Source organism: Limulus polyphemus, unplaced genomic scaffold, assembly GCF_000517525.1.
Source record: "Limulus polyphemus unplaced genomic scaffold, Limulus_polyphemus-2.1.2 Scaffold955, whole genome shotgun sequence".
Classification (NCBI taxonomy): domain Eukaryota; kingdom Metazoa; phylum Arthropoda; class Merostomata; order Xiphosura; family Limulidae; genus Limulus; species Limulus polyphemus.
Genome location: NW_013666565.1, coordinates 239,112 through 258,078, shown reverse-complemented (window position 1 = coordinate 258,078; position 18,967 = coordinate 239,112). Strand labels below are relative to the sequence as shown.

At 31.7% G+C, this 18,967-nt stretch overlaps 1 protein-coding gene across 2 annotated transcripts in view; it reads right to left on the bottom strand.

The window, feature by feature from the left end:
- Window positions 1-12,164: 12,164 nt before the first annotated feature.
- LOC106461427 (zinc finger SWIM domain-containing protein 6-like) overlaps window positions 12,165-18,967 on the bottom strand; it is a 75,141-nt gene continuing 68,338 nt past the window's right edge. For both annotated transcript variants that reach the window (XM_022388386.1, XM_022388387.1), the window contains exon 16: window positions 12,165-16,888. In XM_022388386.1, the coding sequence (XP_022244094.1) occupies window positions 16,089-16,888 (800 nt within the window). In that variant the 3' untranslated portion in view covers window positions 12,165-16,088. The remainder of the gene's footprint in view (window positions 16,889-18,967) is intronic.

Here is an 18,967-nt window from a genome sequence, read left to right as displayed (position 1 = left end):
CTCGTACTTTACCATGTTCATTCCTTGGACCAGTCAACTTTAAAATCTCTTTTTGAAGGGATCATAGTTGTCATCCATATTTGTTAAGAGATAGTGATGTTGCAATCAAAGTGTACTTTACAACTAGCATCTGGAACAAAGTGATATAGTTTGCTGAAGTAACAAGTTAAACTTCTATCTTTGAAAACAAAAATATTGATTAGTTTTAAATACTTAAATATTTATTTATTTTTCTTCAAAAATGCAATGTTTGATGACTTTATAGTAATTTGTCTGTAAATGTTCATATAAGGCCAGACTTTTTCTTTTAATTGATTAACAAGAAGTACCTGTAAAGCTTTGGAGTAGCAGGAAGAGATAAAAAGAATAATCTGGAAAATGATGAGTGGATAACAAATAAAAAGGAGAATAACAAAAAGTTTTTTCACTCACACAGAAGATACAATATTCAAACAATGACCAACACTTTAATTTCAGTAAACACCAGAATATATTCACCATAAAGTTTATTCCCTTTTCTTAATTTTCAATGCATGCCTTTTCATCACTTCTTACCAGAATAGAATCACTTACTGCATACTGAACAAATAATTCCAAATTGTTCTTTCTGGTCTAGATTCTTGCATTCGTGTATACATCAAAGACAGCATTTATTGTTGTAATTTTCATAACTGACAGCCAGTCTTTGTGTGCATGGATTCAAACGCACTTTCAAAATTTTATATCTTAATGCCTTCAATACAAAAAAATGGCATGCTAAGAGTTGTTGTGAAATTTTCATTGTTTTAATTTTCCCCATGTTATAAATATTCTTTCAACATAATTTATTTTATCTTTAAAACACATAAATGGAATTCTGCTGTAGCATAAATTGAAGATCATAGCTGTGCCAAGGAAACTTGATCAAACGTTTTTGGTAAAATTTTGTAGTTCACATGAATTAAAGTTTGATATCTTATTTATGAACAGAATAAAAGTTTTGGAGCAGTGGACTGAATAATAATAAATTGTAATGAAAACTTCCATATTTTATTTCAGTTTTGTAAAACATGATAGAGTTTGTGCATTTGTAAACTAATTAATAGAAAAAAGTGTGGCCTAATATGATTCCTTTTTTTTAATAGTATGAATGATTGAAAAATATTAGGGTTTCAATTGACTTGTAATTTAATTGAAAATAGCTAAGGTAATGTTATTAGCTTTTTTGATTGAATTCAAAGTATAGGAGACTGAATGGTCTATTTAGTTAGTGCTTTGCATAAAGTTCTCTGTAGTGCAATTATGGGTAAGTTTAGACAGAATTATAGCAAAAATAATGAAGTACTTAAAAAGTTTACTAAATGCTATACTTTCAACATTAACTTTACTCCTTAGACTGTAGTTAAAGAATTTAGATCACAAAACAATCATCAAAATTAGATTACCATTAAATGAAACAATTTTTCATGATTACTTTATCTTTTTTTTTGGTCATTTGTCCCTCAGTAGGACTGTAGTTAAATTACAGTCTTACAACACTAAGATCCTGAGTTTGATTCTCTACAGTGGACACAGCAGATAAGTCCAATGTGTTTTTTGTTCTAAAACAAACAAATTCTTTTTTTCTTCTTCTTCTGGAGTCATGAAAGGGAAATACCAGCTAAGTATACTTTATTGAAAATTGTTTAGGAAAATTTACAATTTTTTTCCATTTCAAAGAGTTCAGTGTTTAAATGGTATTGCCCGCAAAAGAGGAACTAGGCTTGTAGTCTGACAACTATTACATCATCTAAACGTTTTGCCTCTGTGTTCCAATCCATGATTTGTTATTTTTGGCTCATATTTCCGTCTGTCTTTTGCTGTTAAAATTCTTTTGTTATACCTCTGTATTTCATTCATTGTGGGATTTACTGTTTAATTTGCTTGTTTTTAGTTTTGGCAAATTTAGTATGATTTGATTAAATTCAAAGTGGAGAAAAAGTCCAGCATGACTTGCAGGTATTAAACACAAATGTTGCAAACCTTTAAATATTTGTTCATGTCATAACCTGAAATATGGTTAAATAAAAAGTAGATGTGGAAATGCGACAAATTACAATACACACTACACAATTTTTACAGAAGCCATTTGGGATTACTTTTTAGATCAGAGTTGATTTTTTTATTCAATACAGACATATTAGAAGATCCAATAATCCTTGAATACAATCTGGTTTGACTGACTGGGATTCTGTTCATTCTTTCATTCCTTGTAGGTGTTTTGGTAAAAAACTAGGGATGTTCAAGAGGTCAGCAGATTACTCTTTGCCCCACTCATGGTTAGAAGGGTTTAATAAAACACTATAAGAAAAAATAAACACAAACCACCTCGAGCAAGATGAAATGAGAGTCTTCAGCATTAACTCAGTCTTTTTTTACTACTGTACTATCATGCCATCATGAGTAGGAAAGGCCAGGCAACTGCATGCAATGGTGAGAATGAGATCAGGCATGCTGCACCAAAGGGAATCAGGTAGTGCATCAAGCAGTATTTATTCATATAATTTGCAAAGATACATATAACATGCTATACATGGCATCAAATTACATAATTTTTCCCATTATATTACATAATTATAACAATTTAAAAATTCCTAAGTTTAGAAATACTGAAAAAAATTGAAAATACGCAAATGTAAAAAGGAAAAAACGTGTACCACAGAACAATGTCCATTTGGATACATATGAAGGTGCATTGCACTACCTCATACGTTTTATATTTAAGATGTGATAATACCAGAAGTACTTTATCAGAACAAAAGGGTGTTGCAAACCATATTACACTATATATAACATTTGAAGTTTATGAAAACACAATACTAAGAATTATTCACTACAAAATGCTATTTATATTCAAGAATACAAATACCAGATTATTGTACATTGGAGCAACAGCATGTTGCAATGCATAAAATTCTGTGTCATCATCAGAAAGCTATAGCTTGACAAGCTCCTCATCTGCAGAGTCAATTGCAGTAAATGTGGCATATGCTAATGCAGATAATCAGAATCTTTAACCTCATGTTGAAGTTTAGTATAAATTGATGAGAGATTTTTTAGTTTTTGTTGGGTTTCTTTATCGTTGCTTTCAAGTGTATCTTAACTGTTCTTTTCCTACTCATTGTCATAACTACACAGTACAGCAGATTGAGATGGTGGTCATTAAGGCACCTGATATAGTGTTTGACCTGGACACACTATCACTGGACAGATGTCTGCTCATTAAACTTAAACTTCTCGTATAGTAGCACTAGAATAAGTAATATAAGAATTAATTACCGTTGTGATAAAATGTGACAGGGAATTTCTTATGGTGATGAGCAAATACTTGTCAGTGATTGAACTATGATATTATCAGTTTCTTCATGGTTCTTATTCTGTCAAAGTTATTGTCACACATCACTTTTAGAGTTTTAGAAATGTTCAAATGTGTAACAGCTCTGAAAATTATTTCTGAAAAGATTTATTTCTGTTGTTTACCTTTGAGTAATATTATGTATTACTTTAGACTTAAGGTAGTACTGACCCTTAAAACTGGGCAAGTTTACATGCTGAGGAAACACTGTTAAACACTTCTTGTAACCTTCAAGTTGAGCACAAAACAAAAGTATGATGTTGCAATCTCTGAAAGTACACTTTCAGTCATATATATAATTAATGCAGCATAGATAAAGAAATACATAACATAAACTGTTTTAACACCATAACTTTGCCTAGGAATTGGTTAATTTATTAGCATGATAACTTTACTATTAAAGCCAGTATCAGCATGAAATTTATCACACTTGTTGATATTACACTCTTCCATAGTTTGAAGTTTTAAAATTGAAAAGTCTTTACCAATTGTCTTGTTATAAGTCTAATTACCACTAATGAAGGCATTAATTAAAATAAACTGCCACAACTCATTAATGTTGCAGAAAATTTGCAAAGTTTTTAATTCAAGCCATGAGGATGTTCACAAAGAGCATGTGTATAAGTTTTCACATTTCTATCATTACGAAGTACAGTTATGGTGTTAAAACAACTTATGTATTTCTTTATCCTTGCTGCATTAATTATACATATGACATACATGACTGTAAGTGTACTTTCAGAGGTTACATCGTACTTTTGTTTTGTGCTCAACTTGAAGGTTATAAGAAGTGTTTAACGGTGTTTCCTCAGCACGTAAGTTTGCCCAGTTTTAAGGGTCAGTGCTACCTTTAATTCACTGAATGGTCATTTTCCTATCCTTCACCTTTTTCAGCACAAATAATTTCTTCACCATTGTTGCATTTTTCTGTGCCTTCTTTCTTTGCTTTTCAGTCAACTGACGCACTTCTTTGAAACATTGATTAACTAGTACTTTTTTTGTTTTGTTTTTTGCCATAGCTGTAATTTGTTGTTATAGTTTCATCATCATCATGTGTTACTGGAAATTATAGTTTCATTATGTCAAGCATGGATTGATGTTTAGGTACTCAACTCAAAATCCTCATCACATTGAACATGCTAACCCTTTCAGACATGGAGATGTTACAATGTTATGGTCAATCCCACTATTTATTACCAAAGAGTAGCCCATTAGTGGGCAGTGGGTGGTGATGACTAGCTGCCTTCCCTCTAATCTATCACTGCTAAATTAGAGATGGCTAGCACAGATAGCCCTTCAAAACAAACCAGATTATCATCTCACATAAAATCAGTTTAGTTTTCCATAACTTCAGTTTGAAAATAATGTGTAACTAACTAATATCTTGAAAACAAAATAAGAAAGAAGTTGTTTTTCTGATGTTTTAAGTGGTGCAGATACAGGCTGACAAAGTACAATATATCACCATAGCCAGATGTTGGCCTTTCATTAATAACAATAGTCAAGGCTATGTTGAAGTGGCTTATGTAATGTATTGTGTATTTGCAAATGTTTACTTTTACTGTCACTAGACTGCTGGCTTCATCCCCAGAGGCTTCTTAAAATATCTTTTCCTATTTGTAAAAAGATTGTGACTTCATAGCCTCCAATATGTTTGAGGGCTTATAACACAAAAATTTGGGGTTTGATTCATGATATAGTAACAACATGGATATCCATTGTGAGTTTTGATTTAAAACAAACTGATTCTGCATGTCTGGAGATTAGTTCACCTAGTTTCAAGCATGATTTAGCAGTTTTGTTTCAGTAGGGGCCAAAGATTATTTTTATTAACATCACAGTTGGCCATGTCCTCGGTAGTTTCCAATATACAATGTAAGACAAACTTTATGTAAATAAGCATCCCAATTCTCGCCAACCACAAGTGCAGGTTGAGTATAGCATCATTCATCGTTCAGATGGAAATAAAGGTGGAGAGAGAGGCAACTAGTGTGAAAAAGTGTTATCCAATAATCTTTCAATATTTGTTGGATGTCCTTTCATGAGTATAAATTATGCAAGACTGAAGTGGTGGCTGGAAATTTTTCAGCCTGAAAAATGAATAAAACAGACTAGCATGAGTATTTGTGGGCAGGACTTCTCACTTAAACATACTGACCCATTTCTAAATGTTTCTATAACTTTTTAAAAAATTTCAAAAAGTCTTTGGATCCTTTATATAAACTTAATAAAAATTGTTTTCTTATAGAAACCCCTTGTTACGTGCTATAAAGTAAATTTATTAACTCCTTTAAACCCATACTTTTTTCTATGGGAATTATTTTCATGATTTCCTAATAATTATCATCATACATTATAAATTTCCAGTCTATTTACAGAAGGTGGGTAATAACATGGTTTGAATCAGTTGTCAGCCAAAGAGACATAAATGTTATTGGACGCTGTCACTGTCTGATGGTTAAATCAGGATTCTTGGTCAAATGCTGGCAGTATCTGCTTAGTTTTAAGGAGTTGATATGTTTGAGGTGACATAGTCTCAACTAATTTTCTAAATAGAAAAATTTGGATGTAAAATATGTTTAAAATTGGCTGCATTTATTCTAATATTGCTAAGATTATTCAACTTCATTTTGAAACAGATATTCTATTTTACTAATGCTTATAAATACTTTTATTATGTTAAATAAAATCTGTGAGCATATTAATGGACCAGGAAAATATACAAAAGTAGATTGTTAAACATTCTTGAAGATGCTTTATTATTTATGATTTTTTATATATATGATATTTAATAACATGGGCCAAGCATGCCCCATTGATAGTTTGTTGAGGTGTGAATTACGGGTCCAAAGTTAATGTCTCTTTATTGCCAAAAACAAATAGATCCTCACAATTTATGGCTGTGGGTGTGTTACAAGAGTGACAATCAAATCTTACTATTTGATTAGAATAGCCCAGTGGTTTGTTGTTGATTAGCTACCTTCCCTTTAGTGTATTGTTCAAAATTAGGGATGGCTACTCTAGATAGTCCTTGTGTAGCTTTGTACAAGTGTCCAAAACAATCAATTGGTCAATTTCATAATATTTTTATTTTGCTAAATTCCAAGTAAGTTAATTTTATACTAATTACATGAAAATTAGTGATAGAAAACTTTTCATTTCTTTCCCCTCATTTTCTGTTTGTTCACTATGCTTGATATACTGCAAGTGCATATGCTTCCTAACACTATACTGCACTCTTTTTGTATGAGCTTAAAACCAGTCATTCCTAAAATATGATTGAAAATGAGCTTTAAAAATGTCTTTCTTTTTTTTCAGTCTTCCATATTGTATTTACTATAGTAAAAAAGACCAGAAATACTATTTAGTTGACATTTTGAGTACATCATCTTTAGAGTGAAGTATAAGTGTCAAGTGAATTATATTTTAATATAAGTTTCTTTTAATTCACTGTTCTAATCTAGTGATACTGGTTCACACTAGCTTAGAAGTCTGAATCATTTTGATTTGGAATATTATCACTATCAGAAATTAAATAACTTTATAAATTCCTCATTTCATAGACATGTGCAGTAAGTGTAACATTTGCTGAAACAAAGTAGAATCTTTTGGTTGAGTTTAAATCTCAACAGAAACTGATAAGTGGTTATACAATGTACATTCTACCAATTTATAGAAGTAGCACTAATTGGCATCCTTATAGCAATTATTTAATGTTGTCACCATCATTGTTTAATTATTGCATCCATTCTACCAGTGTTATTGGATATTGCAGTATGTAACATTTCTCCAGGAATTGCCACATCTCTTGCAGTGATATCCTTCAGTTTATGAATTGTTGCTGGCTTGTGGCAAAAAGAGCCACATCTTAAGAAAGCCACATAACCAGTAGTACCTCTGCAGCAGTGTCCACTGATGTTTGTGGACACCCTATATGTGAAAATCGGTCACACTACCTGTATCTTGGAACTTTACAACAGTCTTTTCCAAAAACGAGTAGAATATACTACTCATAATTTCTTGAGAAGATATGCAAAATATTTCATATTCTGGATGCTACACAGTTGATCCTAAAGGTTGTTCTAAATACCCACACTAACTTTTTATTGACCATGTATGTCCATGGAATTGCAAAATTATAGATCACTTGAATTATTTGTTAGTTCTAAGCTATTGTAAGTGAAGTATTTTAAATAAAAGGCCTAGTATAATTTAAGATTTCCATACCAGTTTTTATTAATCTTGGTTGATCTTGTGTGATACAATATGTGATGAATGCCAGACTTGTAAGGTTTGATTTTTGTGTTGATTTATATTGTTTTTTACAAGAAACCATGGTTTGAATAATACATTAATATCTCAGTCAATTTATTTTAACATGTTTGTGTTGAGAAACATTTACATCTGTAAGTGTAAGTAATACAATAATAACATGTTATAAATGCCACGAGCAATTTAAGAGTATGATTTATGTATGAGTGAATTTTAAACTGTACTGTGATTAGTCACAATACAAACAAAATTAGGGTGTTTGGGATTTTTAATTTGTTTGTTTTATTTAAATAGTACTCTATTGGTATGTTAGATCTTAGTTGGATGACTTTAGGAACATGTATAATATTGATCTCATGTAAAATTATTGATTAATTAAAAAAATTATATAATTGTGTGTCAGTGATTCTTTTTTCATAATTCAAGTAAAAAAAAAAACAATTTAAACTTGTATTTAAAAATTGTTGTAGTCATCTGCTCCTAGGTATGACTTCTGAATAAGTGTCTATTGGTATTTTGTTATCTTTTATGTACCTACAGTTGGTAAAATCAAGTGAGAATTCTAAGAATTGGTATAGAATTTTGAATTCTTGTATGTGTGGGTAAAACTTTTCACCAAAACATTTGCACATGCAGTAACTTTATTATGATTAGAAAAATATACTAGTAAATTTGGGAACAATTGTTTGTTAGTGTAAAAAATGTATTATCAGTACAGGTTGCATGTGAGGCTAAAAAATAACCTTTCAAAAACAAAATCGTGGATGAAATGACTTTTGAAATGAATGTCATATAAACATAGCAGTAAACCTGAGCAAAAGAAACTTGGCAATTTTTTTATTTTGCTTCAGAGATCAATCTCTTTAGATGTATTTTTTACCTTTTTGTATTATTATTAGTAAAACGGTTCTCCTTTTAACTGTTCAAATTGCATTAATACAGAGGATTGAGTAACAGCTCTCTCCAAAACAAAATATTCATACACTCGGATCATAAGTGCATAAAATAGGGATATTCATTGTACTTAATAGCAGTGGGAAAAACAAAGGAATATGGATAACTTGGGAAACCAGGATCATTGAAAAAGAGCGCTGCAAAACTGTATCTAAGCAAAATGTGGCATCTTGTAATAGTTGAGATTAAGCAACACAAAGGTCAGTGACCAAAGTTTTCATGTGTCCCAGGCAATAGTTCTTGACCTAATCAAGTTAGAGTTCATCAAGATAAGACTTCTAGTCATACCTCCTGTTCAACAGTCACATACCTCAAGCAGCTGGAGCATTAAATGGGTATTCATGCTATTCCATACAAAATCACTAAATGCAGTGCCTGTGAATTTCTTTGTAATCAGACTGTTGACGTATCTACTAGGAAATAGTCATCCCTGTAGGCTAGTTGATTAAGAAAAGTGAGCAGGATGGAGTGTTGTGCTTTGGATATAAAAGTTTTATAACAGATTTTTTGGAATGGAAACTACACTGCAGTACTATTGTCAAGATGCACGGTTGTTGGAAAGAGAATAACCGGACATGGCAGTGTGAACTGTACAAGTGGTGAGGCTCCAAAATTATTTTAATATAATGTACTCAAACCCTATGTTTGTTTACATTAATAAACACTATGATGGCAAGGTAGAATAAAATGCAAGTACCTCATGAAACAATATACAAGATCCTTGACCAGATCTTCTACATCCTCCTAACTAATAACACAGTCAATTGTCAACCAAACCTTAGATATCAGCAAAACCTTGAATATCCATTTTGAAAATATTCAAGTAGTTGGTTGATTCAAGTTCTAAGTGGGAAGACCCTAGTTAAGTAGGTAACACCACAGACTTCTTTCAAGAATATCCAGGATCAAATCCTGGTTACTACCTGAAGATGGCAGAAAATTAGCAGCTGAAATGTAGGATTAAAAAATTTTAATTATCTAATAATAATAAAAAGTTACCAATTAATAATTAACCAGACTTGGGCGATTTTATAGGCTACTAACAATGACAACAATCTGATTGCCAAACCATACTTGTGACTATTTACATATACAACTTCTCCAGTTTGTCATTAAATTGTCTATCAGTGCAGTGTGATTTAATTATCCTATTATTATTATTTTAAAGGATTTTATGCTGCCAATTACACAAAATACACATTATAACTAAAAATAAAACTGTCACATGATAATTTCAGTTCTATTTTCAATCCTATTTTTTTTTATTTGTAACTCTACACTTGTTCTAGCATCACAGTTGATTATATTCTTACATAACTAGTTTAAAACATATATTTAATATTGTATCTTCATGTAATTTTAGTGCAAGTGTTCTGTATGTCATTAATAACAGGCATGTAAACCAGCTGTGGAAAAGTCATAAAAATGTACTAATCCTTTTCCTTATGTAAAGATACAATAGTGAACAACAACGTTTATCCCCCAGTAACTTGTTCCATTTTGCCCATCTCAAGAAGTAACACTGATATCTGTACAAACTAGATGTACTTCTGCAGTTCCCCAAAAGTGTTCTGTTTCCAGAGTAAATAAAACCAAAACTAGGAGTAACAAATACTATTATTTCTTGTTTTTGAAGTTCGTATGTCATGCTGTGTTGTAGTCTACAGAGTGCATAATTTGTGATTCATGGCAAGCACACCTTTTATTGATGACAGTACGGATTGCAATGTTAAGCATCCTTTTTGTGAAGTCATTTTAGTGTCTACTGACTGACAGACAACACACTACCCTATAGTGGTGTGAATGGTTAAAACAGGTGACCTTTGGGAAAATTAGGCTTCTCTCACTTGTATATGTTACTATTTGGAATATTCATTGACATAGCTAATCTACAGACTTTAGAATACCACCACAGGACCCCCTTGGTTTGAATTTAAAGTTTGGTACAGGTCTGTGGCAAAATCATCTAGGACAGGGGTGGGCAATAAATTTCACTGGGGTGGGGGGGTTACTCGTCAGGAGCCGCACACTTATATTAATTAAATTACCTCAACATTGATTGTATAAAGACTCATTACCGGGAATAATGTAATGGCGGGCAAGACAGAAATGTTAGCCGGGCCATATTTTGCTCACCCCTAATCTAGAACATATCAGATTCAGCCTGAGAACAGTTAAATGCAAGAGGTATTCTGTGGCGTATTACAGATTCAATCTAGTACATTGTCACCATTTGCTTTGATGATAAAACTGAAGCAGTTAGTAACTAAGGGCATTCATCTCCCAGCTGAAATTGTTTCAGCACAGTAATAGAGGCTGGAGTGGTACAAACAAGTTGAGTAGGCAGTGTTGTGGTCATAGCAGTGCATCCCAGAAGAAATGTGCAACTTTACATATCTGAAGGCTGTAGTTCAGTTTGTGTAAACAATCCGAAATCAACACAGAAACATGAACTTAGTGAATTGCTTAGGAAGTTTGTTTAAGATACTTCTAAAACAAAATTTCAGACAATCTGAAATGTTTATGTTTATTAAATGAGCATGTCAGGAGTGTTCTTTCCAAGAAGAATATCTTTATACTTTACATTGCATAATACAATTAAGAGATTATGAGAATTTGAACCTTCAGTTTATTTTTATGCAAATCATGCATATGATGATCTAAAATGCATATTATTGGTCAATTAATCCATAATATATATACTTCTCTCACAATTTTGTCTGAGCTGTCACTTTGAAGTGAATTACAGAGTTTAAAGTGTTCCAAACATGAATAAACCTCAAAGAATACATTTATTTCACTCATGGATATAAATTGAATCAATGGAAGCTGTCCAATCACAGTGGCAAACTGGCTACATCTAAAAGTGATGTTAATAGAATGTTGAACTACTTCTAAAGCAATGGTAAATTTGTTCAGACACTAGATGATTCAGGACATCATCCACAACTATTATCAGTTGATTTTCACTAGCTACATCACAGAGAATCTGCTTCAAGACTGAACCAGGAATTTGTAACCACAACTAAGTTCTGAATCAGAGTATAGATGTTTAGGAAGAGACTTTACAAGGCTGATATGCCAGAAGCCCAGTAGCGTTCATTACACTCACAGAAAGGTACAAAACAGTTTACCTGGAAAGATGCCAAGAAAATATCTAGTGGACCTACATGTAAAGCAGTATTCCTTTTTTTTTGCAAATCAATTGGTCTTCATTCTGCAGCCAGATAACAAGCACTTACTCATTTACAAACGTAAGTTAATGACCAAAATCATTCTTCATCAAATGCCTTATTTGCATACAAATGGATTATGGGTGAGGTAACTTATTTAATAACAGTGATTTGTCAGTAACAGTACTGTGCCTTACAGTTATCCTTAAACTGTTTTATGTAATGAAAATATTTTATTGTTTTAGTTATTTACCTAACAATTTAATTGCTGGTAAAAATTTATTAAGAGTTCTTAATCTAATACACTGGTTAATTTCTTTTAACATTATAATACATAAAACACTAATTCAAATTACGTTTAAACAAATATAGTGCAAAGAACACTTGTACAATGAACTGGCCTTTATTGTTTCATCAATACAAGAGGAAAAAAAAGATTTTTGCACAAATCCACTTCTATGATATCGAACTTTCACAAATACCCTATTTTTATGTACATGTCTAGATTGGAGAACCTACATGCAGTATTCTTATGTCAAGTAAGTAAGGGTATTAAATAAAATGTTAAATAAATAAACTTAAATATGGCATTTGTGTAAACATTGGTATTTCATATGGCAAAGAGCTGAGCACTACCAGACAGGTCAAATACTCAAAACTGCAAATTTCTGAAAGGAAGTGAAGTACAGATGTGATAAACCAGGTTTTATAAGATACCTATTGCACACAAGTCCAAAATTAACAAATGCAATCAAATTTGACATGAAACCTTTGCATAGTGAACAATCAGCTCTGATCTCATTAACTAACAGTATGATGACAACAAATTCTGTTGTTTTAGAAAGCTTTGTCCGATGTGCACACAGATATGGAAGACTTCACAACATTTAAAGTGTTGACAGTTTTGTGGGTGTTATTGGTCTATATACACTTTTTTCTGTAGAAAATTTTCTGTACAAGTTATATAACCTAACATAAAGAAGTATATGAACACGCATAGTAATATTTTTTGTTTTACATATTTTACAATCTGGAAATACAAAGCTTATGTACGTATCAAGTTTACATTCCACTTCATAACTGGTTTTATTCAGTATATAGTAACCTATCAACATGTTAGCAATCAATGAACAATTTATAGCATCGACAACTAGTTAATTACATAAGATTACCAGCTGAAGAACTTGTGGGCTTTATTACTGATCTTTGTCTGTTACCATTAATCTAAACATGTAACATAATAAACTGCTGAACACATCTCACCTTATTCCTGATTCAAGTATCCTTTATGTTAAACATTAAGTTTCAAACTACTGAACACGTCTTGCCTTATTACTGATCCAAGAATGCTGTATGTTAAACATAAAGCTTCAAACTTTTGAATACATCTCAACTTATTACTGACTCAAGCACTCTATATGTTAAACATGAAATATTAGCAAACTTTTTAAGTTTCCTGGTTTTGCCAGGAGAATGATCACTTTCTTTTCTAATGCTTTTTTCCTACTTCTTGGTCATAAAACAAAATCTTTCTATTTTCTTAACTGGTTTTCCACTAATAGTTACTCAAATGTTGAGAAAATATTTTGCCATAAGAAGCTATAACTTACTTACTCCAAATGACTTATTAGATACTTTAGTAGAAGAGAACACAACAATGGCTAACATAATAACTCTAGCAAGAAAGAAATATGACAAAAAGTGTTAGAAGACTTGAAAAGTTGATTTCCCAGGGATTTTAAAATGTGACAAGGATACAAGCTGAGAAATAAATTGTTTAATCTGAAAAATAACTGATGTTCTTATTACTTCTTTTTATGGTGTGTGAGAAACATCTCCTGATGTATTAGAGACAGGTTGGAAAACCCCATAACGTCTTCCTGTCAGCATTTTCTGAAACTTCATAGATCTGTTCTAATTGATGCACTTGTTCTAATTATTACTGCAACTACACTTGGTTGGTTGTTGTTATACACAATGGGCTATCTGTGTTGTGCCCACCATGGGTATCAAAACTCAGTTTATAGCAATATAAGCCTTTAGACAAATATACTTAGTAATCAGTAATAAATTATTATCAGCATTAATTTTTTTTTAGTTATTACTGGGTCAATTCATCAACCAAATAGTAAAAAGTTACTAGTTGTCATGATTTATTATTCACTTAAGTCAGTAAATGGTATTTTAAATATCAAGTTATTAATTTATTAGAAAGTGAGATGTATCCTCATTACTCAAACCAGTAACCAGCAGGTTAATCACAAATATAAAAAAAAATGAAGTCATATTGACTTAATGTTAAGTCAAGTAAATATTAAGAAAGTTAAACGTATGTTACTAGCTGCTGAATTTGTCCTGACATAAGTTAGTAATTAGTCAGTTAAACATAAGTTACCAGCTACTAAACTTTTCTTGACTCATGGTAATAACCAGTAAGTTGAACAGACAATCAGCTGTTGACTTGAGTCAGTAATCAGGAAGTTAAACAACTGAATTTGTCCTAACTTACTGGCTCATGGTAAAACATAGGGTTACCAGCAGCCAAGCTTGTCCTTAAGTAATCAGTAATTAGATTCAAAAATGTAACAGAAGAATTAGATCAAAATTTCTGTTATTAGACCATATCAACCCTACATTAACTGTTCCTTGAAGACCCATGCAATGCATTACTGCTGATGAAATAGCAACAAACTTGACAAAGCTTTATAGAGCTCTTGTTCCTTCTAATTTACTATGAGAAAAACATCTATAAGTTTCATATTCATTGATAAAACAGATTAAAGTCAAAAATGGACAAATGATATAACATCTTAAAGACTTGATACAGGAATAGAATAACTGTATAAAGGTAGTCTTTGAAAAGTATACTTGGAAAAATGCATAATATGAAAGAGTGGCCATTTTGATACCTAGTTGTATGGAATGTTTTAAGAATTAGCAATTGTAAGTGTTACAGGAACTTTATTCCAGGTCCTGAGATAACTTTTACAGTGTCATGTCTTCTCCACAGTGATTCGAATGTGCAGTAGGAACAAGTAAACCAATATCTGCAGTTATTAACTTACAAAAAAGAAGTCGACTTCTTTTTATTAAGTCTGATATCAGATATGTTCATTGAGAGGTCTATTAAATCAGGCTGCTATTTATATTTCTTTCATGAGTAATAACCACACAAATTTTTATACCATTAATTTTTAATTTAAACACATGGTGTATAAGTGAAAATCCTATGTTTCTTTTCTTTACAAAAATCTAGTAAATATCAATTCATTGTATAATCACTACACCCAAATATTCTACAAAAAAATAACTTCACAAACTTTTTGAATTGTTGCTTTACTCTTTAAATTGTTTCTTAATAAAATATTTTCAATAATCAGTTCACTAGAACACAGATATATGATGTATTTTCCACGAAAAACATCCATAACCAGTTATGCCCAATTTTACACACATTTTAGTTATTTATCAGCTTTGGAGTTTATAGCTCATTAAATCAAACATAGTCAATGCACTATGATAATATTAATCACTTCCAAACATGACAAACATAATACTACTGGTGAAATTGAAAGTTGTGAACAGCAACATGATTCAACAGCAAAACTATATAATTTGACAAAGTAGTTTAAACTTAGTATCAAATACAATAAACTTAGTAGACATCCAACACAAACTATATAACAGAAGTTTTCCAAACAAATGAATAAAAAGCTGTCTTTACAATTAGCCACAGAACAGAAAAAATGCAATACAAGTTTACATACTGTACATTTCCTAATGGCTAGCAAGTTAGAAAACTAATGATACTTGTAATGTGGGCAAAGTGTTTCTCAGCACAGCTAAAGTGGCACTCGGTGAGGTAGGACCACAAGGAACACAAGCTTCTTGTAATCTAAACCCAAGTTTGGACGAGAGGCTGTACATATAAAAGTTTTGCTTAACCACAAACATCCATGTTGTGGGCATCAAAAAGTTTGTCTTTTAGCTTAGTTATTTTGTACATTTGAAAAGTAACTCCGCTGCTCTTGGCAATATATAACAATACCATAAAATACATTTTGAAAGCCAAGTACAAACTGAAGTAACTACTAGAGCACTGACACAACCAATGAATTTCTATGGCATTAAAAAATTAGGGCAAGCAAACTTAATAGCAAAATGACAGTTTTTCTGACTGCCCAATATAAACTCATATGGTAACTTTATTAGAGTTAGTACCATCACAGTTTCTCTTTCCTTGGTCCAAGAATACTCCCCTACGTCTGAATATTGCATATGTCTTGTCTCAGATGGCCAGCTAATTACAGCTGTCATTAACCAAACCGTTCTTTGACTAGAAACATCAACTTTTTCTTGCCTTTATAAGCAGTTTTCATATTGTCTATCAGTTGGGCAAACTGCAAATGTCCTTCAGGGGCAAGCAAAAAGTTCTCTCGGGCCTTACTAAGGAACTCAATGAAATCACTGTAATGTCTGGGGCTAATGTGTGTTAACCGAGAGTGGGTGGTGTTAACATATGCTGATACAGTGGCCTCCAGTAACTGCCTGAGTGGGGGTTTGTCCAAGGAGAGAGGCTTAATACATCGTCGTTTGGCATCCAATGTTGCTATACCTGGAGGAGCCATCGAACATCTACGTAAAATGTCTGACAACACTGTTGCACAGTGAACATTTTTTACAAGAAGGGGCACTAAGTTAGTAAGCTCAGACTTACCTAAGGAATGAGTAAGAGCACATGCCCAATGAATGTCATTAATTGCTGGGTGGTTGTCTTGATTATAAGCCAAGTGAACACCTTTCATGGCAAGAATGGCCAGTTTGTAAGCTCTGTGTGGATAGCCACGATGTTCAATGTACCTGGCTACTGTAAAGAGCTGTGATGATGTCATAACATTAGTTGTTGCAGCTTCCACAACAATTTGATATGCTGCTTCAAAGGCAAATGGATCATTTTCACACAATGTAAGAGCATTTAAAGCACAGTTTGGAGGGTCTTTAGTTGCACATTGAATAGCTAGAGTTCTAGCACAACTAGATAATTCTTCCTGTTGTGTGAAGTCAAGGTTCAATCTCATAACAGTGGCATGAGACATAACTGTTGAAGCTACTGGTCCTAAAAAAGAAACAGAGAGAAGAATTTTCAGATAGGTGTTGACATATATAGAAAATTACTGCTTAAAGTCCTAATCTAAGTTACACAGAAAACACCTAATAACACGTAAGGTTCACATTAAGAAAGTTTGAGAACCCAAACCATAGTAAGCCTAGTATTTTCACAGATTAACCATGCATTCCTTTTTTTTTTTAATACACCTCTCAGTAGAAAAAAAAAATCTTCTCTCACACAAATATCAACTGATTTCTGTTTAAGTTCCACCATGTTTAAGTTGTTATTCTTGACCACGATTGCTGATGAAGCCTTCTTTCTGGAGAGAAGTGGTGAAAAATCTAACCTTACATGAAATCTCTAATGCTGAATTCAATGCATGTTTCTGAATGAAATATAGGACATGCCATAAACTGCAAACCCATAATCATAAAGAATTATGTATATTTTTTTAATGTCAAATAAAACGTGTTACATACATTTTAAATCCTTTCTTATTTCTTGATGCTAGATGAACTATATTAACTCTTTCAGCACGGTCTCGGTCCCTGAGATCGACCTTGTAACTATTTTGTGCTTGTTATAGTTTTCATGCTATAACTTTTAAATTAGTAAGCGAATGTTAATGGAATTTGGCAGATTATCTGTTAACATTACAGAGCTTTCATACGAAAGATATCAAATTTTTTTATTAAGTGTCAAGGTTTGTAAAGCAATATTTTTCTTATGCCTTTTTTTTTTCTTTCTGCATGTTGCCTATCTATCATGTAAAGTAATTTTCATTTTAAGATTAAAAATACTTTTATGCATCAGAATAATTTCAAATTTCATATGTGAAATCTTTATAATGTTCAGATAGTTATCAAATGTTTCTTGAGAAAAACTTTATATTTCATCTGTTATTTTCAGTAATTAATCCCTGTACGGATTCGGTAGATTTGACCGATCTTGCAACCACCATAAAAATTAGGAAATAAATATAAATTATGCCTCTTTCATTCTAGAATGAAGAGAGATTATAATTCAAAAACATAAATGTTTAGACTAAATAGCTTAAATATTATAACATTATACATTTATATATATTACATTGACCTTTCAGCAGTGCTAGGCTAACATTACAGAAGTTACAATGATGCGACTCACGTGCATTAATGTTTCCATATCAAATAACATAAAACTGACCTTTGATCTGTACAGAATAACTTGTTTTGGCTGAGTTTTAGTAGACTAGTATTTTGTGAAATACAGTCACGTTTCAATTATAATACATTATATATACATATATAGATTATTGCTATTTTGAAATAAGTTCTTAAACCTATTTTTCTTAAAACACAGAACAATAAATACAGAAGTAAAGTAAATAATTATCTCTTCTAGTTACGACCTTTGTACTTGGTTGCTCTTTGACGCAGGTTGCCAAGTCATTAAAAATTTTGCATGTGGAGGACATGAAACAAAATAAATTTTTTAGGTTTTATATATATATACATGTGAATAACTAAAAAATCATAAATTACTACATCAGTACCATAGAATTCCACTATAATTTTTTATCAAGCTAAGTAACTAAGATGTATTTTAGTCTAAAAAAATATGAAATTTCGAGCACACTAAAGACACACCCTACCTTGTTGAAATATTGGTTCAAAAGAAAGAAATGGTGTCCAAGTCCATTAACATGGCTGAGAAAGCCGCTAGGGGGGCATTCTGAACTTCCGATTGGTTATTCATGTCACATATAGAAGAAAGTGTATATAAGGGAGCATTTCCAAAAATGGAAAGAGATGGGCAGGGTGCCACTGTGTTTGATTTATTACATGAGCAATATCTTAGCAAATAGAAAAGATAAGACCTTCTTATTTTATATTCTAGTTTGTCAATATCGGTAATTTGAGTTTCTAATTCGTATGAAACTATAGACTTAGTATTTTGACTTCACAAACATCTAATTTGAACTAGTGCTGCATCCAACATACCACATCACACAAACATTGATGTTTAACTGTTGCTTTTTTTATATTTACTTTTAAGTTAAGAAATTGAATAATGTATAGTACTAAAATTTGAATTATAATCTAC